The sequence below is a fragment of the Penicillium hispanicum genome (assembly GCF_028827665.1).
Source record: "Penicillium hispanicum strain IBT 35686 chromosome Unknown utg000003l_segment0_segment0, whole genome shotgun sequence".
Classification (NCBI taxonomy): Eukaryota; Fungi; Ascomycota; class Eurotiomycetes; order Eurotiales; family Aspergillaceae; genus Penicillium; species Penicillium hispanicum.
In genome coordinates this window covers 1,669,964-1,694,960 of record NW_026623195.1, presented here as the reverse complement: position 1 = coordinate 1,694,960, position 24,997 = coordinate 1,669,964, and the positions used below count along the sequence as shown (strand labels likewise).

General features: G+C 53.8%; 12 protein-coding genes across 12 annotated transcripts; 5 read left to right on the top strand and 7 right to left on the bottom strand.

The window, feature by feature from the left end:
• Positions 1-74: 74 nt before the first annotated feature.
• On the top strand, positions 75-1,282 carry N7459_003061 (TFIIH/NER complex subunit TFB4; the record flags this gene model as incomplete). Its single annotated transcript, XM_056942245.1, has 2 exons — positions 75-120; positions 195-1,282. The coding sequence occupies 2 exons, from the start codon at positions 75-77 to the stop codon at positions 1,280-1,282; spliced, it is 1,134 nt and encodes a 377-aa protein (XP_056802128.1).
• A 463-nt stretch (positions 1,283-1,745) lies between these two features.
• Positions 1,746-3,509, bottom strand: N7459_003060 (threonine aspartase 1; the record flags this gene model as incomplete). The annotated part of the gene is made up of 6 exons (XM_056942244.1): positions 1,746-1,788; positions 1,855-1,961; positions 2,018-2,127; positions 2,184-3,074; positions 3,135-3,334; positions 3,403-3,509. 6 exons carry the CDS (start codon positions 3,507-3,509, stop codon positions 1,746-1,748), a joined length of 1,458 nt encoding a protein of 485 aa, XP_056802127.1.
• An 826-nt stretch (positions 3,510-4,335) lies between these two features.
• Positions 4,336-5,870, top strand: N7459_003059 (actin-related protein 3; the record flags this gene model as incomplete). The annotated part of the gene is made up of 4 exons (XM_056942243.1): positions 4,336-4,370; positions 4,429-4,451; positions 4,535-4,896; positions 4,971-5,870. The coding sequence occupies 4 exons, from the start codon at positions 4,336-4,338 to the stop codon at positions 5,868-5,870; spliced, it is 1,320 nt and encodes a 439-aa protein (XP_056802126.1).
• A 411-nt stretch (positions 5,871-6,281) lies between these two features.
• On the bottom strand, positions 6,282-7,880 carry N7459_003058 (tRNA (uracil(54)-C(5))-methyltransferase; the record flags this gene model as incomplete). Its single annotated transcript, XM_056942242.1, has 1 exon — positions 6,282-7,880. The coding sequence occupies one exon, from the start codon at positions 7,878-7,880 to the stop codon at positions 6,282-6,284; it is 1,599 nt and encodes a 532-aa protein (XP_056802125.1).
• Positions 7,881-8,262: 382 nt separating this feature from the next.
• Positions 8,263-9,540, top strand: N7459_003057 (mitochondrial 37S ribosomal protein uS5m; the record flags this gene model as incomplete). Its single annotated transcript, XM_056942241.1, has 1 exon — positions 8,263-9,540. The coding sequence occupies one exon, from the start codon at positions 8,263-8,265 to the stop codon at positions 9,538-9,540; it is 1,278 nt and encodes a 425-aa protein (XP_056802124.1).
• A 397-nt stretch (positions 9,541-9,937) lies between these two features.
• Positions 9,938-10,576, bottom strand: N7459_003056 (DASH complex subunit DAD3 family protein; the record flags this gene model as incomplete). The annotated part of the gene is made up of 2 exons (XM_056942240.1): positions 9,938-10,195; positions 10,337-10,576. The coding sequence occupies 2 exons, from the start codon at positions 10,574-10,576 to the stop codon at positions 9,938-9,940; spliced, it is 498 nt and encodes a 165-aa protein (XP_056802123.1).
• A 933-nt stretch (positions 10,577-11,509) lies between these two features.
• N7459_003055 (putative serine/threonine protein kinase (Nrc-2)) lies at positions 11,510-13,591 on the bottom strand (the record flags this gene model as incomplete). The annotated part of the gene is made up of 4 exons (XM_056942239.1): positions 11,510-12,246; positions 12,306-12,431; positions 12,496-12,669; positions 12,727-13,591. 4 exons carry the CDS (start codon positions 13,589-13,591, stop codon positions 11,510-11,512), a joined length of 1,902 nt encoding a protein of 633 aa, XP_056802122.1.
• Positions 13,592-14,510: 919 nt separating this feature from the next.
• N7459_003054 (uncharacterized protein) lies at positions 14,511-14,720 on the bottom strand (the record flags this gene model as incomplete). Its single annotated transcript, XM_056942238.1, has 1 exon — positions 14,511-14,720. The coding sequence occupies one exon, from the start codon at positions 14,718-14,720 to the stop codon at positions 14,511-14,513; it is 210 nt and encodes a 69-aa protein (XP_056802121.1).
• Positions 14,721-14,792: 72 nt separating this feature from the next.
• Positions 14,793-17,251, bottom strand: N7459_003053 (uncharacterized protein; the record flags this gene model as incomplete). Its single annotated transcript, XM_056942237.1, has 2 exons — positions 14,793-16,909; positions 17,170-17,251. The coding sequence occupies 2 exons, from the start codon at positions 17,249-17,251 to the stop codon at positions 14,793-14,795; spliced, it is 2,199 nt and encodes a 732-aa protein (XP_056802120.1).
• Positions 17,252-17,629: 378 nt separating this feature from the next.
• On the bottom strand, positions 17,630-19,378 carry N7459_003052 (uncharacterized protein; the record flags this gene model as incomplete). The annotated part of the gene is made up of 1 exon (XM_056942236.1): positions 17,630-19,378. The coding sequence occupies one exon, from the start codon at positions 19,376-19,378 to the stop codon at positions 17,630-17,632; it is 1,749 nt and encodes a 582-aa protein (XP_056802119.1).
• Positions 19,379-20,601: 1,223 nt separating this feature from the next.
• On the top strand, positions 20,602-23,251 carry N7459_003051 (uncharacterized protein; the record flags this gene model as incomplete). The annotated part of the gene is made up of 4 exons (XM_056942235.1): positions 20,602-20,683; positions 20,743-20,790; positions 20,832-21,286; positions 21,341-23,251. 4 exons carry the CDS (start codon positions 20,602-20,604, stop codon positions 23,249-23,251), a joined length of 2,496 nt encoding a protein of 831 aa, XP_056802118.1.
• A 539-nt stretch (positions 23,252-23,790) lies between these two features.
• Positions 23,791-24,732, top strand: N7459_003050 (putative TFIID and and SAGA complex TAF10 subunit; the record flags this gene model as incomplete). The annotated part of the gene is made up of 2 exons (XM_056942234.1): positions 23,791-24,093; positions 24,286-24,732. 2 exons carry the CDS (start codon positions 23,791-23,793, stop codon positions 24,730-24,732), a joined length of 750 nt encoding a protein of 249 aa, XP_056802117.1.
• Positions 24,733-24,997: the final 265 nt, after the last annotated feature.

Genomic DNA, 24,997 nt, shown 5'->3' with positions numbered 1-24,997 from the left:
CACTCCTCTCGAATCATTCTCGGGCTCGCTCGTCTCACCATGAACCTCCGCCCTCCCCGACCAGTCCGAGCACCATGAATTCCGTCGATGCCTCCGAGCACTACGAGCTGGGAGCCACAGGTGCGTCTCTCTTGACCGGCGACTTCAATGGCTGCTCTGAAAATATCCGCTAACATTCGCATACAACCCTCTAGAGCTTGCGCCGTCTCTCCTCACGGTCGTTCTTGATACCAACCCGCACGCCTGGGCAACCCTCGAAGATTCTCTCCCACTCTCCAAAGCCGTCGCAAACATCCTCGTCTTCGTCAATGCCCACCTAGCCTGTAACTATGCAAATGAGGTTGCCGTCGTCGCCTCCCACAGCCAGAAAGCGGCGTGGCTGTACCCGGCCTCGAACGACACGAGCGCGTCCGCAGATCGTGACGGAGATGTCGCAATGAACGGGACCACCGGCGGACCGCTCATGGCGCAGACCAACAAATACCGCCCATTCCGTCTGGTAGAGGAGCAGGTGAATCGAAACCTAAAAGAATTGATGGAGTCGACAAGCGGCGATGATCTGCGAGGCAATACGTCGACCATGTTAGCCGGCGCGCTGACCCTAGCACTCAGCCATATCAACCGGCGGACCATCGCCTGGGCCGAGGAGCACGGCGGTGCTGATCTGGAAGATGCTGCGGCCGAAGGCGGCGGTACGGGGGCCGCAGCCGCTGGGCCGAATCGGTATTCGGCCTCGAACGACGACGAGCGGCTGCAGAGCCGAATATTGATTGTCTCGGTCAGCGGATCCAGTGACTCGGCACACCAGTATATCCCTGTGATGAACGGCATCTTCGCCTGCCAGCGTCTGCACATCCCCATCGACGTGTGCAAGCTCAGCGGCGACGCGGTCTTCCTGCAGCAAGCCTGCGACGCCACCAAGGGCGTGTACATGGCGCTCTCCGAGCCGCGTGGTCTGCTGCAGTACCTGATGATGGCTTTCCTGCCGGATCAGCGCTCGCGTCGGCATTTGGTGCTCCCGACGCGCGTAGATGTCGATTTCCGTGCTGCGTGCTTCTGTCACCGCCGCGTCGTGGATGTTGGGTTCGTCTGCTCGATCTGCTTGAGCATTTTCTGTGAGCCACCACCAGGCAATGTCTGTTTGACTTGTGGCACGCCTTTGGATCTGGGTGACTACGGTGCCCGGCCTGCTCTAATTCCAAGGAAAAAGAAGAAAAAGAAGCGTGTCAATGGGACTTCGGGGGCTGGGACGCCTATCTCCACACCGACACCTGGCCCTTGATCATCTGAAAATTTACCACCAAAGCAGTCAAAACCCCTCGTAGATGCTAGTCCTTCTCGCTGGGCCCGAGAATTGGAGATTACTATCTGGCGCGATAGAGGGCAATATTATTACGAGAACAGGAGATCATTTCTGAACATTCTAGAAAGCCTTTCTAGGAAATCAATGGGAAGTACACGCCTGTAAACGCCCAGAGATCTCGACACAAACAAATCTGGCTGCCAGCACGACTCCACTGCCTGACGAACTCACGGTCATGGTGCGCTACAAGCTGCTACCAAGACATGCAAAGCTGGCAAATATGCAAAATGGGAATAGCGCAAGTGTACGCCAGGAATGCAAATTGGAACTGGCTATTGGATCAGATATTGAAAAGCATGGGGAATTGTCGAAGCGCTGATGGATTGGGAAACCGCTGAGTGGAGATAGTCGATCGGATAGAAATTCGTGACACGGGTCACCTCTAGGTCTTGGGTTTCTTCTTTTCCTGCGATATGGGAGAGGAGCTAGCGAAAGGGTTGTCAGCAATCGCAGCTCCAGTCAGCAAGGAAACATATCCATGTGGCACTTACTACTTGGGCCGAATCATCAATCCACCCTGGGCGACAGGTGCTCGATTTTGGTTTCGAGACATTACACAGTTGGGCTTGGTGTCCCTATTCGACATAGAGGCGAGAGCCTATAGTCACTAGTTAGCGCACAATCTCTGACATGAATTCGGAGACTAATGCATACGAATGACTCGGTGTTATGTGCAAAGAAAAGACCAATGCCATCCTCGGTTTTCTTGACGGCCATGATGCCAATGGACCCATTGATCTCGCTGTTGGCCACTGCTGGATGGCCTGGATACGTTAGGTTCAACAGGCCATAGAGAAAGATCAGAAGAGGAGGGACCAACCGGTGAACTCCTTGGTGAGCATGCTGCTGATGGCTTCTTCCTCGCTAACTTCGTCAAACATCCCTCCCGGGCCCATGCGTTGATTGTAGTATATGCGTGTCGCGCAGGTGCTGGCTGCAAAGGTTGATGCAATGTGCTCGCCAGTGCCCGAGGTTACCACAGCCACGGTGGTTTTGTCTGGGTCAGAGGGATCGACTGGAAGCACATGAGTACCGATGCCAATTAGGGCTGCAGGCCCAACACGGCCACGATGCTTCATCCCAATCCCGCCAGAGGAGGATCCGGCCGCAATGTTGCCATATCTATCTATTGCAATCGCCCCGACAGTGTCAGTGATTGCATCTTGATCGTTCCTGGGGGCCTGCGCAGTCTGCGATCCAGCATTTTGTGCGCGCTGGTCCAGCTCGGCGGCACCAGGAGGATCAGCATGTCGAGGAGTTGACAGCGATGAACGCTTAGTGGGTGATTTTGCTTTCGGAAGCTGACCATCGAGTGCCTTCCTATCCTTTTCCTCGCCGGGAACGGGACTTTCATCGTCAATATCGCGTGCAGACGCTATCTGAGCCGCGAAATCCTTCGGAATATCCGGAAAGGCACGCGCGAAACGAGTCTCGATGGGCGTCAGGGGACGACGAAGATATGGATCGGCCTCACCGGCAGCCTCGGGGTGCTCACGATAGTACTGGTCTAGCTCTCTGCACCACAAATTCCATCGATGTCGAGCGATGGGTGCGACCAGAGACTCATCCGGGACGACTACCACTCGATTATCCCAGGCGAAGTCGGTGGCACCCTCTCCGCAAAGGAAGTTTGGAGGGACCCTGGACATGCCAGGGGATTTATGTGCCCTGTCATAGATCTTGCGCGCCAGCTGAATCGGATTCTTGACATCTATACGGCAGAAGTTAGATATAGATGAAAACGCACTACCTCTTTGAAAGGAGAACTGACTGGCCACAGCTCCGCAGGCGCCGCTGCGTCCGAAATGGTCGATGATCGATGCATCACACTCGACGATGCCTTTTTCAGTCAGGTTGCTTCCATACCCGGCATTGGTGATGGGTGCGTCCTCGAGAACCATAAGGGCCACCTCCACAGCATCGATTGCAGTACCACCATGGCGCAAGAAGGTCATTCCACTTTGGACGGCCCTAATCCGAGTATCACGTTAGAATATGGTGGCATCAATGATGGACGTATGAAAGCATGGAACACGTACAGCTCGCAGACTTCTAGGTGCTTTTTCTCATTCTCACGGCTATGAAAGCCTGCCCCGGCGTGGACAAAGATGGCACAGACATCTTCTTTGCGCTTGCTCTTGCCCATTGTTGCAATTCTCTGGTAGCACCCTGCGACCGAGGACTGGGCGTATCTTCAATTGCCTAATGCGATTCCCAAGATGCGACTGAGTCAAAACAGTGTGATTCTTCGGTCTGACGGTGCAGCGTTAAGGCACACACACACAGGCGCGTGGTGGAGGCTTCCGGGGATGAAAGTTGTCAGTAATGGACAGCGTAGAAGAATGAAGAAATCACAGTAACACGTTTGAGCGAAAGAATCTGTCGTATCTTGACGTGTCCTGAGGTCAGCGCACCACAGGAAACCAATACGGCAGCGGGTTTGGGAACAGGCAGTGAAGCAAGAGATAGCCGGAGGCCAGAGATGTTGGTGGAAAAGGGTGGGGGAGAAGTAAAGATAAGAAGAGCGCTCAATGGAGAGCTTGCATAGGGAATGACAGTGATAGATGAGATGGGTGTGTTAGGGTTTCTGAGAGTGAAGCATCTACGTTGTGTTACTGCGGTGCTGGTGGATCTGCATGATGCCCGTCGTTCTTTCCCTCAACTTTCAGGCCCGGCAGTTGCCCAGCAATTTTCAGGAAGATAGATGGATAGGTATCCTGGGACCGCCTGATTCCATCCTGCTAGAGCTCTTTCCAGCACCCTGATTGTCTACCGGAGTGAAGAGAGAACAAGACTTAGCGTGTGCTCATTTCTATCTCACGGGCACATGACGTCCAGCGGGCGTGGCCCCCCTTAGGTAAGCAGCTTTCCTCCCCGCCTTGTCTGCCTGAGCTCCGCCACGGTTGACTTCATTCCCCCTTCTAAGGCGGTCCTTACTTTCTGTGAATTGGCCCTGATCATCTCTACCCGCCATGGCCTCTCAAACACCAGCCGTTGTCATGGACAAGTGAGTCGCCGTCCTGTTCCGGAATTGGCCGCAATACTGACCCAACACTCCCTCACAGCGGTACTGGTTACTCCAAGCTTGGTACGTGCGATCATGGCAGATGGCAGGATATTCGAGTTCAAGGCGAGAGCGCAAAGCTGACAGACCATGCCTGACAATTTCAGGGTTTGCTGGGAACGATTCTCCTTCCTTCGTCTTCCCCACAGCAATTGCAACCAAGGCCGGTGCAGGGAGCGCTGGAAGTTCCGCAGGAGCTCGGCCTGCTGTTGCGAACAAACCATCCTTCCTGACTGGTGGCGGCGGCTCCAGCTCCCATTTGTCTGCTAAGCGCGGTACTGAGGATCTGGACTTCTTCATCGGTGACGAGGCTTTGGCCGCTGGCAGTGGCCCCGGATATGGCGTCAACTATCCCATTCGACATGGACAGATTGAGAACTGGGACTATATGGAACGATTCTGGTCAAACTCCATCTTCAAGTACCTCCGTGTCGAGCCTGAGGATCATTATTTCCTTCTGACCGAGCCTGTAAGTTATCCATCTGCATTTCCCCGCAGACTGCATCAATGCGGAGTAGTAAACTAACCTAGGTGGGGATATAGCCGCTGAACCCTCCCGAGAACCGTGAAAATACCGCCGAGATTATGTTCGAGTCGTTCAATTGCGCCGGTCTCTACATTGCCGTTCAAGCCGTGCTCGCTCTCGCTGCTTCATGGACCTCCTCCAAGGTCACCGACCGATCGCTGACCGGAACGGTGATTGACTCTGGTGACGGTGTCACCCACGTTATTCCTGTTGCTGAAGGATATGTCATTGGATCCTCGATTAAGAGCATCCCAATTGCTGGGCGAGACATTACATATTTCGTCCAGAGTTTGCTACGTGACCGCGGCGAGCCAGACAGCAGCTTGAAGACGGCCGAGAAGGTGAAGGAAGAGTACTGCTACGTGAGCCCGGATATTGTGAAGGAGTTTGCCCGCTACGATCGTGAGCCCGACCGCTTACTGAAGCATACCGTTACCTCGCCGAATGGCCGCAGTGTGTCCATTGATATCGGCTACGAGCGCTTCCTCGCCCCGGAGATCTTCTTCAACCCCGAAATCTACTCGTCCGACTTCCTGACCCCGCTCCCCACTGTTGTTGATGGCGTGATTCAGTCCTCGCCCATCGACGTGCGAAGGGGACTCTATAAGAACATTGTCTTGTCCGGTGGTTCCACTTTGTACAAGGACTTCGGCCGCCGCCTACAGCGTGACATCCGCCATTTAGTGGACGCGCGCATCCGCGCGTCCGAGGCCCGCAGTGGTGGTGCTCGCAGTGGTGGCCTGGACGTGGCAGTCGTCACACACAAGCGCCAGCGGCATGGACCCTGGTTTGGAGGTAGCTTGCTGGGTCAGACGCCGGAGTTCCGGAGCTACTGCCACACCAAGGCCGAGTACGACGAGATCGGCCCCAGCATTGTGCGGAGATTTGCGCTGCTCGGTGGTCCCGGAAGCTCGTAGAGTGGGCTTTTCTTCTTTCATCATGTCCTTTGATCAGCCGGTGTAGCTGGACGTTTTGTCTATAGTCCGTAGTTCTACGTCTTTTGCTTTCGATCTGATATTTCCTTCTTTCCACCTTTCATTTTTTTTTTTTTTACTTGAAGCGGGCAGCATGGCGCTGGGTCCTCAGCATGCTTGCTATATCTGGATCCCAAGTAGATAGAGAGGGAGATCGGTCGTGGCTTTCTTGATTATGTTCAGAAGCGCATGAAAAATGCAAAATTATACAATCGTCCCACGCTCGTCCTTCATAGAGAAATTGGGTATTGCACCCTCCCAAACTCATCGCCGTCGATGAATTGCAGTGTAAAACATTTCAAGCATAGAAAGATTGGGATACACTGGGCATCCTTAGACACGGCCATGCATTTATCAATTACCCAACTCTGTCTTCGGAGCGAAAGTGGTTCTGTTCAGAATAGCCACACCCTCCACATGCCCCGTCTGAGGGAAGAAGTCAAAGCCACGGATACTCTCAATGTCATAACGAATGTTCCTTTTCTCGTCACCCTGCACCATGGTTCCGACATCTCGGGCCTGGGTGTGGACATTGCAGCTCACGTAGACAACGCGGCGAGGCTGGAAAGACAGGAGCTGGTCCAGGAAGTCTTGGGAGCAGCCCTTGCGGGGCGGGTCAATGACAAGGAGCGTCTGATCCGGTGGATAGGGGACGTCCTGGAAAAGAACTGCGGCGTCTGCGGCAGCGAAGCCTGTGCTCGGCAGAGAATTGGCCTGAGCGTTCTTACGAGCGCAAACGATGGAGTCGGCGGAAACATCGACGCCAAGGCTGGATCTGAAGAGAGGAGATAGTGTGATGGTGAATAGACCGGACCCTGAGTATGCATCCAGTAGGTATTTGATCGGACGCGGATCCTTGTCATTGCCGGGCGGAATGGCTACCGAACGGATGTACTCCGTGAAGCCGGGAAGGATAGAGTTATTATTTTGGAAGAAAGACCCAGCCTTGTTGCTGAAGACGTAGTCGTCGACATATTCAACCGCAGTGGCGTTGTTGTCTGTGATGCAACGTTTCTCCTCGATATACTTTTCGTGCTCGACCCGGATAACGTCGCCTGTGTCTGCGTCTTCGCTGGATGCTAGCGCGTTCTTGTTTATGTCGGTGGGATTGGCTGTTGCGGGATCTTTTGGAATTCGACTGGTCGATTCTCGCATAAGAAGGGTTGCGCCTCTCTTGTATTGTCGAATGTTCTCGGCTACGCGCTTCCGTTCAGACTTGAGGCCGCGACGCACGATGTCGGTGCCCAATGGACAGTCCTCGATGTCCAGATCCAATCTCCGATTCTTGAGGGTAAACCCTATAGGCGGGACCACCGAATTCGCAGATTGTTGATTTCCCTTCTGTTTCGGATTGGCAAAGTGTGGTGACAACTTTGTGCGGTATCCATATTGCATCGGCGAAGGGAATGTTTCTCCAATAGTCGGGATGATTTCTGGAATGAGTCCTGAAAAGTTGGCATACGCCTTCTCCACAATGCGCCGCTTATGAGCGAGCTGGTCTTCGTAAGAAATCATTTGTAATTGACATCCTGAGCATCTCCCAAAGTATTGGCATCCGATGAGTGCGTCGTTCCTCGTTGGCCCAGGCTCAACCACACGGATAAAATCCGTTACGCTGTGGTTGAGTGAGGGATTGTGGCGGGCGATCTTCACCAGTACCTTATCCCCAGGAACTGTAAACGGCACCACATAGACATGCTTCTTATTCTCAGAGAGCGCAAGACCATCGCCCGTGCAAGACACATCGGTTACTGTCACAGTAAGCTCGCTGAATCTCTCTGGGAGCAGAGGATCTCGAGAGTCGTTGTTGCCACCGGTCTGGTCGTCCGCAGGGGAATTGAGCTTCAGAAGTCTCTCAATATCCGTCTGAAGTACATCATCGATCTGGGCGTGCGTCTCGCGTTGAGACTTTGCAATCTTCTTCTGCTTCTTCGGAGTTGCGCCGTCCTGCATCGTGTTGGAATGGGCGAACCGAGTCGGGCGATAGGCGAGCAGGCTTGACACAGGCTGTCGGCGAGCAGATGGGAAAACAAGGGGTAAACTGCGAAACGCGCTTGGCCGAAGAAAATGCTTCAGCACAAACATGAAGCGTGGAATGAGCGCAAGAAGTTGGAGACCCGAATTTCTGCAAATTTATTAGAAACGCATCTGCAGCGTCGCTGATTGGCGGCGGCCTGACCGCCCGCGAGCAAGAAATTCCTCCCGACGCCGACATGGCTTCCGCCGTCCCCAGCTACTTTCTCGGCCCAATTGTCTTCGTCGTTGGCGTTTCCTGTTCTGTTTCAGTGCTTGTCGCTAGCGTGCTGCTGGCTGACGAGCATTCCACATGTCTACAATGAGCCTTGCCCGACCGGCAAGATGTTTGTTCTGCAGTTTCTCGCGTGCTGCCACGCCTAGCACGCGAGTGCCCCGACGCCAATTCCATCCTTCGCCGGTGTCGCTGTCGAACCGGAAACCGAAGTTCCCGAATGTCAAGGCTCCGAAGCCTACGGACTTTAACCCCTACTCGGAGGAGGAGAAGACCCAGTTGGCGCAGGAGTATTCCGCTGCGCAGATGGACGCCATTGCGGCTGGTGAAGCAGCCATCGACCCTAAGGACCTGGCGGAGCAGTTCACCCCCCGTACCGACCCGATGAAATTCAAGTACCTGGACGATTTCTCCGTGATCGAGCCCGGGATCGACCGACACGTGCGCGCCCCAGAGTCGAACTCGGACTACAATCCCAAACTGAAGACCGAGGACGAATTCGTGGAGGATTTCGGTCGATTCTTCGCAGAGATGCCGGACGATGCCACGGCTGCTGATTTCGTGCGATTTGCGGACTCTCTGCGGTTGACCCAGGGCAAGGAAGAGAGCGAGCTGGAGCCGCATAGTGCGCTCGTACCTGATCTCTTTGGCCCCGGAGAAACCATCGACGAGCCCCGTGTTGAGGAGAAGAAGACAGCTGCGGAGAAAGGCGAGAAGGAGCGATCACTGGTTGCGGAGGAGATGACCGACGCCCTGAAGAGCCTCCTTCTGGCCACCGGCTACACGGAGCGCCAGGTCAGCGAGCTGCGGACAAAGACTCTTGTTTCTCACAGCGTCGTGAACCAAACTCGTTTGGGCAAGGTCCGCCGTGCCTATCGGCTCTCCATCGCTGGCAATGGAAACGGTCTGCTGGGTATTGGCGAGGGCAAGTCTGATGAGGCAGCCGATGCCAAGATCCAGTCGCAGTACCGTGCTATTCGTAACATGCAACCCATCCCTCGCTACGAAAACCGCACAATCTTCGGCGACGTTGCCGGCAAAGTGGGAGCTGTGGAGCTAGAGTTGATGCATCGTCCCCCAGGTCCGTCCTTCTCATTTCCCTTTCCGATAAAAAAAAGGTTCTTCGTTCCCGCTAATCATTTCACAGGTTTCGGCCTTCGCGTCCAATATCTGATCTATGAAATGTGCCGAGCTGCCGGAATCCACGATCTTGCCGCGCGAGTCAACCGCTCACGGAACAAGATGAACACCGTCAAGGCCGCATACGAGGCGCTGATGAGCCAGCGCAACCCCGAAGAAATCGCTCGAGCTCGTGGCCGCAAGCTCGTCGATGTGCGTAAGGTGTACTACGCTGGAAAGGTCTAGGGATATCCCTCGGCGTGTATATAATGCGTTTCTTTTCTCTTCTCCTGTTGTCTTTTTGCATGTACTTGTAGTTGTACTCATTGGTCATGAAAAGAATGGGCCAACGCTCCACCGTCAATGGCATTCAATTTCCATCTTGAGATATATGCAAACAAGCGATGCCATCCATGGAATAATGGATGAAGGTAGGGTAGATATATGAACAAGGCCCCAGTCCTATAAACACCATCTCCACATTTTCTATTGTCCAGTACTGCGCCAAATCGCCAACAAACAAAACCGGGTATACGCAAGATCAGCTCATAAACAGACAAAATCACCCTCTCTCCCCAGCCAAAGCTGATAGGAGGAAAAGCCCCAAGAGGCTCCACGTAAGGAGTAAGAAAACCATACTAGATCACTGGAATGTCATGTCGCCTTCCCCCTCATAACCCGCACCGCCAGCCTGGTACTCCTGATCCAAGAACTGGTGCTCCTGCTCACCCTGCTGCTGCTGTTCCTCGCTCTCATTCCAGATCTGTTGCTGCAACACAATACTATACACACTGGCCTTGAGAAGCGTGCACACAGTGGCGGTCTTGCGCTCGAGGAGACGGAGGCCGTCGAGCGTCATGGAGGCGGGGGAACCCGCAAGGTCGGAGATTTTTTCGGAGAGCTAGAGACGCCCGGATCACGATGGTTAGTGACGAACATAATTATTTGATCAAGAGTATGTCGCTGAGAAGTGGATTGGGCGTCCTCGGCGAACCACGCGACGCGCGGGCCGATCTGCCCTGTCCTGCCAGGCTCTGCTCACCTGGTTCACATTCCGCAGCAGGCGGGAATATTCATCGAGTACTTCTTGCTCTAGCTCTGAGACAAGCGGGTTGTCATTTCCTAGCAGGGGGTTGTTGGTGTGGCTGCCGGCATGCGAGGCGTCTGGGTCGGAGCTTATTGATTGTTCTCGGGGAATCGGAGGGGTGGTTGTCGCGGGGTCGGGCTCCGCGTAGGAGTAGTCGTGGGTGTCCGGGTCATCTGGAGATGCAAAGGCGGACATTGTACGGAGATGTTGCCACAGCAGGTACAGAAGCAGAGTGCGTTGGCAATTGACCAAGAGGAGCAGCTTGTGGAGAGGTCGAGTCTGGTGTTGATGACAGCGGTGGGTTTTGTGCTAGGCGGAGCAGTTGTGCTCCGCGGTTCACATCGACCGCCATTCACTACAGCTACAGCGAACTATAACTACCTAGACACAGCTAGACAGCTACGGAATTGCGAAGATGCAGCCAGTGGAATTCTCCACATAGATCATATTAATCTCATACTTTTGATCTCTGCAAAGATACCAAGACAGCTCGGAAACAGAGTGGCTCACCCTGGACAAACACATCGAAAGAGCCAAATCGAAGCAAGCTTCGTTGATAATGAGGATGGGGCCGGGGCCCGAAGACAAAGCGAATCCGAGTAGCAAAACAGAGAGAAATAGAGAAAACTATCATACCAACAGATCCGAGCAGTGTCACAAGGCATCAGAGAAAAAAAAAAAAAAAAAAGATAAAACCCATAACGCCGCCCGCTGCATAGAAGAGAACGTAGGTCAATGTATACCGCAGCTTGGAGCAAGCACACAGAAAACCAAGCAGATAGAATCGCGAGAATGGTGTGCTAAGAGGTGTATGAATTGCAGAGGAAAAAGAATCAAGGGTGGTCAAGGCCTTCAGTGATCATGAACATGCAAAATGCGAGTGTAAAATGGCCTAGATGAACAGCAAGCATCAGCAAAGCAAAGCAGGCAAGATTGATGCGGAAGGCCCTGAAACACCCTGTACACCGGAAGAAGATTTCCATAGAGCAAAGTGAAAAATTGAATCAAATGCAGTCGTCAATGCATCATGGTCGTCAACGAGCCGATGCCCAGGCGGCTGCCCCCGCGTGTTAGGGAAAAAGAAAGAACAACAAAATACAAAGCTGGGCTTAAATCCTAAAGGCACAATCATACGTCGCCCTCGTGGTGGAGAGTGACGCTGTTAAACTCTTCGAATGGATCATTTAACTCGCCATTCGGAGTTGCCAGACCAGAGTCCATCGGGACCCCCTTCATCTTGGTGGTATCATGAGTACCACCAATATCCACGCTGGCACTTTCCTTAACATTACGGAAGTTCACCGTGTCAGTACCGGCGCGGCCCTGGTGCGGAATCATGGGTGGTTTCATATGACGAATGAGGGCCCATTGAGTCTGTCGGAAGAAAGGATGGGTCTTGACATCAGACGCACCAGCACGAGCACCCAGACGCTTAGTTTCATCCTTGATCAAGAGCTTGCGAATCAGAGACTTGCATAGGTGAGACGTCTGCTGGGCGCCCGAGTGCTCAGGGAATTGTACTTCATCCCGCAGAATGCTTGCAAAGGTTGCGTTGCGGTTCTTGCCCTTGAAAGGAGTGGTCCCGTAAAGCATCTCATAGATCAGTATACCCAAAGTCCACCAGTCAACTGCACTGGTGTGACCGCAACCTTTAATGACCTCTGGCGCAATGTACTCCTCTGTCCCCACGAACGAATTGGTACGGAAGTCGGCAATGCATGACTTGGTGTCAATAGTCGGCAGAGCTGCAGTAGAGTTACCACCGCTACGTCCAGGAATCATCGTGGGAGCACCTCCCGGTCCGGACTGCTTTGACAGATCAAAGTCTGAAAGCATGATGTGACCTGACTGATGTAGGAGAATGTCTACAATGTAACGTCAGTACGATGTTGGTCAAGACCCGGAAGACAGCTATGCCACATACTCTCTGGTTTAAGATCTCGGTAGATGAAACCCATCAAGTGAAGATACTCAAGGGCAGCAGTCACCTCGGCAGCATAAAAGCGGGCCGCGTCCTCAGAGATACATTTTCCAGGTCGAGTTTGGAGAGCTAACATGAGAAGCCATCAGTATGAGGGGGTCCAAAAAGAACCATATTGACGGAGAATACACACTTCTGAAGAATTCCCCGCCGCTGCAGTACTCCATGCAGAGATACAAGTAGTCCTCGGACTGGAAGGAGTGATACAGGGTGACGATGAACGGATGATTGCTTGTGGCCAAGATTTCCTGCTCAGCCAGAGCACGCTTGATCTTGTTGCGCTTGATCATCTCTTTCTTGCTCAGAACTAAGGAAATGTCAGCATTGACGATATCCCATGCTCGATCTTAAACGGAACACGCACCCTTCATGGCATAAAGACGGCTCGACTTCTTCTCCCGCACCAAGTAAACCTTCCCTACATCACCCTTACCAATTAACTTGATCTTATCGAAACTGGCGGGTCCCACCTCCACGTTGCGAATTTTGATCGAGTTGGAGCTGTAGGTGCGACGGAACCCGGCATCACTACCGCCGATCTTAGTATCGACGCCAACGGCAGGGACAGCCAAGACGCTCGCGTTCGAACTCGTCAAAGTGACTGACCCATCTGGGCCGGTAGTCTCGACGAGCGGCTCCTTGCCAATATCGGCAGTCTGGGGACGGTCCTCGCCTTGACTAGCAAATAAGCCTTGCGCATTCGGAGCCGATGCCACACGACGTAGCTTGCGCGCTAGTTCCTCCTTGTTTGCAGTGGTCGCTTGCTCCACTGCCGACACACCGGTGACCTGCAACTCGGGGGTATCGGGGGGAGACGACGGCACAGACCCTTCATTCCGGTGGCGCAAAGCGGGTTGCCCCTGGTGAGCGAAGTACGGGTTGGCGGTCGCAGTCGGGGAGACTCCATCATCAAGCGGGTTGCCCTCGCTCGCAACCGTCGTGGAGCGATTGCGACCGATGGTAGGCAGGAATCGAGACTGTCGGAAGGGCTTCTCGTTCTTCGCAGTAGCTCCTTGGCTCTCCTTTTCTCGCTCCCGCTCATGGCTGGTCGGACTGCTCCCGTGCGGTGAAGTGTGGCTGCTGGAGCTGTTGATCCGGAAAAAATTCTTGATCTTGGTGGGTAGGTGGCCCGATTCGTTGGAGTGTTTTCGAGAGGGAAGGGAAAGACCGGGAAAGTTCCCGCGCTTTTCGTTCATGGCCGACGGGCTGGATGCGAAAAGCTGCGTCATGACGAAGGTGAGGTAGGGGATATCGAATTGCCGAGGCAACCGCTCCGGTGGCCCAAGAAACCAGACTCTTTGGGAGTTGCACGAAAGAAGGGAGAAGCGGCGGGGCGTCTGAATCAAGGCCCGGAAATACAAGATGGGGATACAATCGCGGGGGAGGGCTTGCTAGCAGACCAGGCTGTTGAAACGAAGGCTTTCCACACAAAAAGAATTGAGAGACGAGAGACACAACTGCCGGACTCACTCAATGAGGCCGCATTTTCCGGTCAGATGAAAGGAATGGGTAAGTAAGACAGGTTGAGGAGGGCGAGGGAGAGAGAGAAGGAGTCGGAAGGACGAGTGGAGAAGGATCCGGCGGAGGCTAGGATTAGTCAGTGGAGCCCGGGGTGGCATTCTTCCCTGCGAGAGGGAGAGGGCGCAGCAGTGCAAGGTGCAAGGAGTAGGTTCAGTGGCCCTTTCTCTCTCTCTACGTCCACACCTACTGAGGGCTGTATACGGTTTACCCCAAGGGACGAGATCAATCCCAACTGTTTGCTGGGGTCCACTCCCTCCAATCCTCTAACAAGCCTAATCTCGTCAGTGGCGACAAGTCGCCATTCACGTGGAACTTTCCACGGTTGGGGACAGCACGTGATGATAACAATATCCATTATCCGTTGCCCTAACTAACTGCTGCTCACGCCGGCATATTGCCTTTGCATCGGGCAAGAGCATTTGGCAACCCCCGACATACATGAAAAAAAAAAAGTACGGAACACAAAAGAAACCCCCCTTCCCATGCCCGCATCCGAATTCACCGTAGCTTCCTCAGTATCAACTGCCGCTTGGAGGTCCTTGGCTGAGAGGACCTTTGAATGCAAAAGGCCGGTCGAGATGAAGAGAGTTGGACTAGGGTGATTTAAACAGACGGCTTGACCGCCGCCTACTCCTCGGCCGGGGCCCCAAGGGCCAACTCCGCCAACGCACCAGCGGTGCTGAGCTGCACCGTGGCGGTGGCCTTTGGAGCCTCCTTGGGCCCCGGCGTGCTGACTTGCTCCAGCACGGACTTCAGCATCTCCGACTGGCCATTGTTTGGGCCGTCGGCAGGGCACCGGTTCAGGGCGTCCGGCATTGCCGGGACCTCTCTCGCCATGCTGGCATCTCTGGTGGTTCATATTAGCTCTTTCATCATGGCTTTGAGTAACGCCCCAGAAAAGGAAGTGTCTCACCGTTCGTTGGCAGGTTTTCCGCCGTCGTCTGTGCCGGCGCAAACGACTCGAGGGGTCTGGTGTGGATGGTTAGTTGCTGTTGACTGCCAGCGGCCACTCTCTTTCATTTGGCTCACCTGCTCCCCCTCCCCTGAACGAACCTCACATCCCCCAGCTCCCACGCCATCATCTGTGGCGCTCTCTTCATTTCCGTCCGTCCCATCTCTCGGGACGTGAGAGCTGATAGCGTTTTTCAGGTCCTTGCTATCCTTGACCTCACTGCTCACTTCGGCGCCAGTGTGAGCAATGTTCATTATTGGCATTGACGCTGAGCGGGTGCCGACTACCAGCTCATTGTCGTCAAGATCCAGGTAGGCCAGCAAAGCCTCGGTCTCCTCCTCTGAGATGGAGGTCAGTCCCTGCCGGCTGCGACGACCATAACTCCAGGGCATTGTCTGGCTGATATGGCCCATCCCAGTGGCATGGGGACGACGAGGAAGAACATCACCACCATCGACAGCACCATCCAGCCAGTTGAAACGACGTCGATCATCGTCGGTGTCTGCACCGTTCACTTCAACGAGCACATTGGGAGCTTCGTCACAGTTAAGCAGCTCCACAAAGCTCACATCCGAGTCGTAATAACCAGGATCGTCGGGATAATTCGAGCGGCTCTCGGCAGTGAAGTGGACGCGTCGACTGCTTGTAGGGAATGCATCAGTCGCAATGGCGGTGGTAGCAGTGCTAGCCACATCTTGCTCGTTTACTCCTTGACCAGTTGCCATGTCAGCTGGCATACGCAGACCATTTACCTCGCCATGGTTCTCAGTATCGACATGGGCTGTGTGGTGCACATCAACCGATTCCGGATGGAAGGACGTGTCGATAATTGTTGAAGCTTCCGAGTCAATGTTACGCCCATACATAACATTGCCCTCAATTGGGTCCTCGTCATCGGCATACGCATCCCAGTATGCATCGTCCACGGTAGCAGCATATCGATCGTCGCCATTGGGAGGGACTATGTCACCGAATTCGTTCATCTGGTGGCTCTGGGGGAGGTTTTCAATCCACACCTCTGTTGGGAACTGATATGACATTGACTGCTGGCTAGCAACTTCTCTCTCGAACTGGGCGTACGAATTGAGATGCTCGATTAGGCCCACGGCCAATCCCCGTACTCGAGTGAAGTACACCCGCAGAGGTCGAAGCTGGGGGGGACGGTCAGGGACTAGGGCAATGCGAGCATTGACATCATCAAGATTACTCTGGAGCTGGCTCACGAAGCTCTGGAGGCTCGCGAGAACCTGAGGGATAGCAAATTGCATGCCTGACTGCGAGGCACGGATCGCAGCGTGGTACAGAAAACATAGGTTGGTCTGATAATCGCCGACATTAACGGGGACAGGACCGACTGCACAACGAACACGGTTGATCAGCGTTCCGATACCTTCGTTTGGAGTCCCAGCCTCGTTGTAACCGATTCCATTGACAGCAGGACGGATCATGTTCGGCGGATAGGGTGAGAGTGGTCGGCCTGGTCTGCGTGGCCGGATCGACGAGTGTTCCAGTTGTTCCCTGGACCGGCCCCGAGGCCTTTGTTGAGCTTCATCGGTGTGCGCCGTCTCTTCTGACATTAGAAAATGTTGAACAGGTCCAGGCAGGATCGCATCGAATGATATTCCTGGAGTGCGACGAGTGTTGGGCCATGGCTGTGGAGGTGGTTCCATAACATGATACAGGCTGAGAGCCCCGTTGACGTTATTCGAGATTTCTTCTCGCATGGGAGTCCGATGCTCATTCTCAGCATTTCTAGCGCTGCGGGAGGTGGAGCCGCGCGATGGTCTTCTTCCACGTTCCATTGGGACAATTCTACCCCCAGCAGTGACACGCTGGTTCTTTGGGGAGGAGTGTTCTCGGAGGAATCGAGCAAAGCCGTCGTCTGCGACAGCGAACGTTGGGTATGATGAGATCTTACCGGCTGGCCTCGATCGGCAATGCAACTTCGCCTTGGGAACAAAGGTTTTTGTCGGTCGGGACTCTGTCGACAGTCCGACCGTCTGTTTACACGACTTGAATGCAGAAATCTGGGAAAGAATCGACTTCCTGTGCTGTCGAGGACGCAACAGCTTGCCTAGGCACATTGTTAGCAAATATCCCGTGCGGCTTAGGGATGGAAGAAAGTGCATGTCCAGCTCTCGGCGCACAGTTCCCAGAATACATCATGTCTATCGCCATTCTGCAAGCTCAGACATCCCAGTGCATGCATCAAAGGGCTTCTACAACTGGGTGGCACACAGCCCAAAGCCCTTCGCAGTCTGGGAGTGGCTTCTTCAAGTCCAAGGCTGTGCAAAACGCGTTCATCGACGCGCTGGGGGAAGGTCAAACACTTACAAGCTTTGGCGTCTTTCGTCCAGTCGCAGATGACGTCCGTCTCCTGGTACAGGGCCAGCAGCGTTGGGATGTTGTACTTCATCTTGATGCGCGTCAAAGAAGAGACTTACCAGGAAGAGGAATCAAGCTCTCGAGATGAAAATCGCTTTATGACGATGATTGGAAAGATGTGCACGATGGGAAAGAACGGAGGGCGATGGTTTGAAAGAAGAAGGAGTGGGAGAGAGATAGGTTGGGAAAGATTGCAAGTGACGGATGGAAGCAACAGATTGCAAGTGACGGATGGAAGCAACGAAACGCCAGACGCCAGGAGACCAGGGACAGTATTCGAACTCGCAATTAAGAGAGAAACGATACTCCCGGGATATGAGATTGGTCTGTCTGTTTACTGGAAGCGAAGGAGGAACGATATGGATGACTGGCAGAAAGATCGAGTCGATGCTGACGACAGGAGGTGCTATCAGATACTCTCGCGGACCTTCACAGGCTGCAGACCACTATGCTGTCGCCATTCTTCTTCAATCTCATCCCTCCACGCCGACATGTGACGGTGCCCCGTTGACGACAAATCATCTACTCCATTTTTGGCCTGGCCCAATTCCCAGCTCCCAACCCGCTCATGACCGCGCGCAATTACCTCCCCGGCGGCGAGCTCATCCTGCTGCCCTGCTTCAGCAGTCTTGGACATGCCCCAGATAGGGTTACGGAAGGAAACATCCGTGTCACTGGCAAGCTTGTCATTCCCTTTGAAACCACCAGTGCTTGGCTTGTGCCCCATGCGCTTACGCAACCCACACAGGAAGAAACCAATTGCAGCCGCAGTTCCGATGATAGCCAGCATGATAACGGCTCCGATGACTCCAGCCACGGCAGGGGCCATACGTTTCTTTCCTTTTGGTGCAGAATCGTGGCTCTCCAGTACACCCGTGCAGAAAAGAGACGGTGAGTTACACCGGAGGCACCACTCTTGAGTCGACTGCACCGAAAACGTCTCCAATTCCGACTCGAACTCACTGTACCGCATATAGGTCTGGCTCGGCCCGTTCCCAAACAATGGGTATGGCGTGAACTTGGTGGCGGAATCGGTGCCGTTGTGCAGAAAGAAGCGGACATACAAGTTGTCACTTCCCGGATACGATGGGTCTACTTCGTCGGCTTCAAAGCTGAAGAGTTCAAAGACCAGCGAAGCACCCTTGGCTGGGCGTGAATAGAAGTTGGGTTGCCGATCGCTCGCCAACCCTATCAACGAGGCTAATGCCACGGCGGGTTCGTCGCTTCCAAACAGCAACGTCATTTTCTGTTGCGTCCCAAAGGCCTCGATGTTCAGATTGAACGCTTGAGCAATACTGGCTGCCAGTGTCTGCCCAGCGATGGGGCTAGCAGCACCGATGAACGATTGATTGGACGACGTGGTGTCCTGGGCATTTGTTGCCCAAGTATACCGGTCTGCAAGCCATCGAGCTCGCCGAATGTCATCAGTAGAGAGTTGCATCAGTGCAGTCTTGTTATGCAACGCCTCGTACTCCACGTAGTCAGAAATATCAACTGCATTTGCATACGTAGCAGACGACTCATCATACACCCCTGAAAGCACAAGATGCCACAGATTTGCGTAGAAACCATCTGTTTCCTGAATGATTTCCTGAGCCTCGTTGCTGACCTGGTATTCGTATTCGGCAGCTTGGTGCATGTCACACTCTGCCGATCCTGCTACCAGTACGGACTGCGGATCCGCCTCACCCAAGGTCATAATCTGGGGATATTGATATCCATTAAATGGAGACGTGTACGTCGATCCGTTGGCCAATGCTTCGGTAGAGTTGGACAGATTTGGAGGCGGATAGAGACCCTGCATGAACGCGATGGCAGAGGCCACATCGTACTGCTCGGTCGTTGACAAGACTGACACATCTCTCGAGTCCAAGATAATCGAAGAGATATACTGAATTGCACTTTCCGTACTATTGCTGGTCCCCGCAGAAGCCACGTACCGGGCCCGGAAGGCCGATCCTGCTGTAAGAAGTTGGCTGGCTCCATAGTCCGACAGCGATCTTGGCCGGGGCCCAGCCAGAACATCGGGAGTATTGTCTCCATGTATAGTGTATGCGAAGACTCCCCATACTGTCTCCGTGTAGTCCTGGGCGGCGATCAGGGCTGGGAATGGTAGAATTAGCGCCACGATGGCGAGCAATTGTCGGCTTGGACGCATGGTGGGAATTAGGACGTTCGATATATTGTATCAGAGCCAATTGTCCAATATGAGCAAATTTCTCCTTCGAAAGAGAGGAAAACCGGAGAGAAGTGAAAATAACAAGCAGACAATCCAAGATAAATGCACGCTACGGAAGCCCGAGGGAGCCGGCAGCAATAAAAGCAAGCCTATCAGTCCCGCAGGGTCGCATGGGCCAGACCCCTGGCCCATCCTTTCGAAATTCCAGGATTTCAGGGAACCAAGAAAAGAAGAAATCCGTTTTCGGAAATCAGTCATGATGGCAGAAGCGCAATCTGCATCTCTGGAGGATAGCGGCGGGCGGTTTAAGCTCATGGGTCAGTAGGGTTTCGGGAACTCCGGCAATATCGCATAGCTGGCGTCTTGCTCCATGGATCCAAAAGACATACGGTCTACATGGATTAGGATCATCCATAAGACTAGATTGAAAAACCGGATGCGAGAAGAATTTGGGGAGAAAGTGAATTCATTTTCCCCATTCATCTCTCATCTTTCCACATTTGCAATACTTGATTCTCTTGTATTATTGACCATGCATTGAAAAGGCCATGGCTGGTATGACGGTACATGATGGTTCCAGCGTCGTTGCCAGAAGTGGCATGAGGGTTACACGCAGCAAGAGCGGGAAGACCCATAGACCCGAGGTCGATGACGCGCACAAATAATGCCGCAGATACACAAGCCGGGATGTCCTGAAAAGCACTACTCGTGCTTGCACACAAGTCCTCCAAATGACTCTAGTGTGATTGCTTCTGCGACAATTCATAGTGGAGTGCTGTGGACCGGTGAGTGGGAAGCAGTAGGAGTCGAAAATCCGGGGATGTGGGTTGGGTTGGCGGCCTGGGATCTTCAGGCATCAGCCGGGGTATGGTCAGCTGGTACATAGTCAAATTCGACAGCCGTGAGCCTGGAAGGCGAGGCTTTCACTAAGGCACATTGAGCGATTCCTGCTCACCAGTGTGAATTGAGTGATCAACTTCCACTATGAGCTGAAGTGTGGAAGTGAGGTGAAATCAGGCGGTGTCCACAGGCAGCCAATAACCAGCCCAAATTCACGCCGGCAGAAAAAAAATCCTCGCCGCCCGGGCCAAAACTCCTTTCTCCCTTCCCCCCCAAAAGCCCTATAAACGCGCCCTACCCCTAAGCCCTCATTTCTGCTCTTGGAAGTTGACTGCCCAACCCGACCTCCCTCCGTCGAAGAGATGGTCGAAACACGAGGCCTGCGGTCATCATTTGATGGCACAGCCGAGCTCCCGTCCTTTGCAACCGACGATGGCGACTTTGGTAAGTGTTTTCCATCTGGTCTTGCCGTCGGCCTGGCCTACACCAGCATCAACTTACAGTTTTTGCCCTCAACCACCACGGTGCTGCACATCCCTATGAAGCCTCAAGTACGTGTTGCTAATGCGCATTCCTTCTGCTCAAATGGCAGACCAGAAGCCTGCTTCTTTCGAGGACGAAGAGCACGGGTCGCCTCCTGCGGCCAAAAAGCGCCGCACCGGCTCCACCTCGTTCCCCGACGACTCAATTCAACAGTCCCTAGGGGAAACAGATCAGCATGGGCCGGGCCACAAAATCGAAGAGGAATTGGCGACGGCTCTGGGCGAAAGTGTCGTAGACACGCTGGAGCCGACCGACCACGCCTCTGCTGACCCTGGTCAACCGGACAGCTCGGCCAGTGCAGTGGATGGGAACTCAAATGCCAACCCAGATGTGGCTTCCATAATTTCTGAGATCATGGATCATACTGAGCGCCAGGAGCAAACTGTCGCCATGGGGCCTCAGGAGATTCCCCCCTCTGGAGACTTCCCAGGCGCCAGAGGCTACCCCTTCCTCAAGGCCAATTCGAACCTCAAGATCCAGAGCTTGCCCATCCTGGACAACCTGGTACGTGCCTACGATCATTGTTATGTATCCACACTAACATATACGGTTTCCCAGTCTACTCAAATTCTTTCGTTCCTCTCTAAAAACAGCTACCAGGATCTGACGGCCATGGTGTCGGAGCCCGACTCTGAGAATGGTCAGGCTTATGCGACCATGCGCTCTTTATTTGACCACACTAAACGGGTCTACACCGTTAAACACTCATTCCTTCAACCTTTGGATCTTGAAATCACCGATCCCTCTCAGGTGGACGTCATTCGCAAGGCCAACTTGGCCTCCTTTGTCTCCAGCATCTTTGGCTCCCAAGAAATTGGGTTTGCCGAGTTGAACGAGCATTTTCTCGATGTTTTTGTTCCTGAAGGAGGTCGACTACTCAAAGTTCAAGGTGCGCTGTACCTGGAACTCAAGACCCAGGCATTCATTGCGGCTATGAACAACAAGTCCCGTACTCGAACCCAGTTGCTCTACGAACTGTTCCCGGATGATATGGAGCAACGCCTTCTAGCACGCCGCCCGGGTACTCGGCAGTTGGCACCGAGTGAAACTGATTTTGTAAATCGTCTTACCTCACGCCGAGACATTCTGCTCAATGATATCAACAACGAGGAGGCGTTGAAGGCCCTGCCGGATAAGTATCATTGGGAGGACTTCCTCCGGGATCTCAGCTCTTACATCTCCAAGAACTTTGATGCCATCAATACACAGCAGGTTTGTTCCGAAGGGCCCATTCGACCTCATCCAGCCGCTGATGACTTGCAGGGTAAAAAGCCCGTGAAAGGACGTCAACCGTCAAGTTCCAATGGCGACGCGCAGGAGTCACCAAATGCCACTCACCAGGGCCAGTTCTCTGTCAATCAACAGGTTGAGGTCCCGGTGGATCGTAACATGCATGGTGACCTGGTAGCTCGGGCCGCTCGGGCCGCTCAGATTGCCTTGCAAGGTCATGGTCTTCGGCGCTCGCAGCAACAATCCCAGCTGCAGCACCAGCATCAACAGCAGCCACCATCCCAAGCAAGCCACTCCCCTTCTCATCAACCTCAGCCCCAGGCCCAGCCCCAGCCTCAGCCCAGTCAATCTGATAATCAGTATCTACATGGTTACACTGCTGCTCAACAATCAGGCCAGCACCAATACCATAGTCCTACACCCCCAGGTGGGTATCAACAGCAACCCGGGGGGCTGACCTTCCAATCAAGTCCACTGCAGAACAATTTCCAGCAGTACAACCCCAATGCGGCGCAAGCCATGCATGCACGGGCTAATGGAATGTCTTCCAATCATGGATACATGCCGGGCATTCCCCATTATTCTCAGTCACAACCCACTCAAGTACTTTATGAGCGGGCTCGCATGGCCGCATCTGCCAAGTCTTCCCCTACCAGTCGCAAGTCTGGTCTGCCCAGCCAGCGCCGCCCTTGGACTACTGAAGAGGAGAATGCTCTGATGGCTGGTCTGGACCGCGTCAAGGGCCCTCACTGGAGTCAGATCCTTGCTATGTTTGGCCCTGGTGGAACCATCAGTGAAGCCCTGAAAGACCGCAACCAAGTGCAACTCAAAGACAAGGCTCGGAATTTGAAGCTTTTCTTCTTGAAGAGCGGGATCGAGGTGCCGTACTACCTGAAGTTTGTCACCGGCGAACTGAAGACTCGGGCTCCGGCTCAGGCTGCCAAGCGTGAGGCTCGGGAAAGACAGAAGAAGCAAGGAGAAGAAGACAAGGCTCATGTGGAAGGTATCAAAGGCATGATGGCGCTGGCTGGCGCTCACGCATCCCCTGTGCCTGGACATGAGATGTCTGCCTCGCCTAGTCTGCCGCCAGATGCCAATAGCCAAGCGGTGTTTGACCAAACAGCAGAGCAGAACCTGATGCAAACACTCAGCCAAGAAGTACATGGCAGTCAATATCCACAGCAACATCCCCCGCCAACCCCAGATCATATCGACCCCCATATGCAGCTAGGGCAATAAACACGAAAAGGCCTACCTCCACCGGTACCAAAATTCTGTTTGCTTATCTCTTTCTCGCTTTTCAGCGGACTTCACAGATGGCTGTGTATCACCTTCTTTGCTTCGATCTTTTTTGCTTACCGGGAGTCAAAGGGTCATTGTACCATGTGAATTGCAAAATGGGATCTGTGATTTTTGAAGCGCAACATATGCCATTATGGGCATCTTGTCAGGGAATTCCTTGAGTGTATTAGTACATATCAAATTTTTGGAGTCTCAGTGAATAGAAACTCGTGACCAGGCTTCCATTCATTCCTATGCAATAACTACAGTATGAAGCTTGCACCCGTTGCCCGATCGAGTAGTCAGACCTCCCGGGTGGTCCGTGCACGTCTCTCCGCCCGCGCCTTACTGGCTCTGCGTTCCGCGCCGCATAGAATCTCCAACTCCCGGGATTCGACCAGCGCACCCCAATCACATTGATTGGCCTCGTAGCACCCGGTCCTGCAGCCCATTTTCAGAGTGTGAAAGAGGGGAGACAACCTCCATGACTGCCCAACATGGCCGATTCACAACCTTCCCAACCCTCCCAACCTCAACCTTCAAACGGGTCACAAGAGCAGCCCGTCCCTGCCCCGGACACCGCCGATTCGGCCATCAAGCCCGATCCTGACATTGACGCCTCCGTCGAGCAAGATATTGATATGAATGTGGAGCAGAACGCCTCCGCTGCTAACCCGGATGAGAACACTGGCGATGCGCTCGCCACCGAGGTCGACCCGCTCGCTGCTGCGCCGGCGCCGACCAAGAAAGAGACTAGCTTGCGCGAGTTCCTAGGCAAGATGGACGACTATGCACCGATCGTACGTATTCCTGGACTCCTATTTTTCGTCTCGGTCTCCATGTCCGTTCCGATCTTCGCGGTTGTCGTCTATCAACGCCGATGCCTGGCAGTTAATGCGCTATCACAAGCCAGACATGGCCAGCGAGAACCCGATCCTACAGATGGAGACGAGCGCAAGAAAACGAATCGGTATCGCTAACTCACCTCTCAGATTCCTGACGCTGTCACAGCCCACTACCTCACTCTCGCCGGCCTCCCGCCTCCAGGGACAGGTCCGAACCAGACACCACCTCACCTCGCTCGCCTGCTCGCTCTCGCAACGCAGAAGTTCGTCTCCGACATCGCAGCCGACTCGTACCAGTTTGCCCGCATCCGCGCCTCCAACAGCTCCTCCGCAAGCAACCCCATGGGCAGTTTAAACGCTGCGTCCGGACTAGGCGCCCCCGCCGGCGCAGGTGCCGCGCCCGGCGGTGTCTCCGGCGGTGATGGCGGAAAGGGCAACAAAGGCAACACGCATCTTGGTATCCAGCGACCTGGCTTCGGTGGCGGAGGTTCGGGTGGCTCAGGCCAGGGCCGTACCGTGTTGACCATGGAGGACCTCGGCATGGCTGTTTCCGAGTATGGCGTAACCGTGAAACGCGGGGAGTTTTATCGATAATGTATCACGGGGTCGTGACATGCATATGTTCCTCGTTGAGCCCTGCTTTTTGCGTCTTTCTTTCTGTGTTGGGATTTCGGCGCTGGGCGTACAAGATTTATCAGGAGGCGGCCTGGATGGTCATATCCTGAATGTTTGTTTTGTTTTTTCTTTTTTTTTTTTGCCCCGGGCATTCTTCAGCTGGGAGGGGTTTTAGAAAATGGAGTTTTCCTTTGTTCTGATCTGTTTGGATTATGATGGGGACAGGCCTGATGGGTTGGAAGAT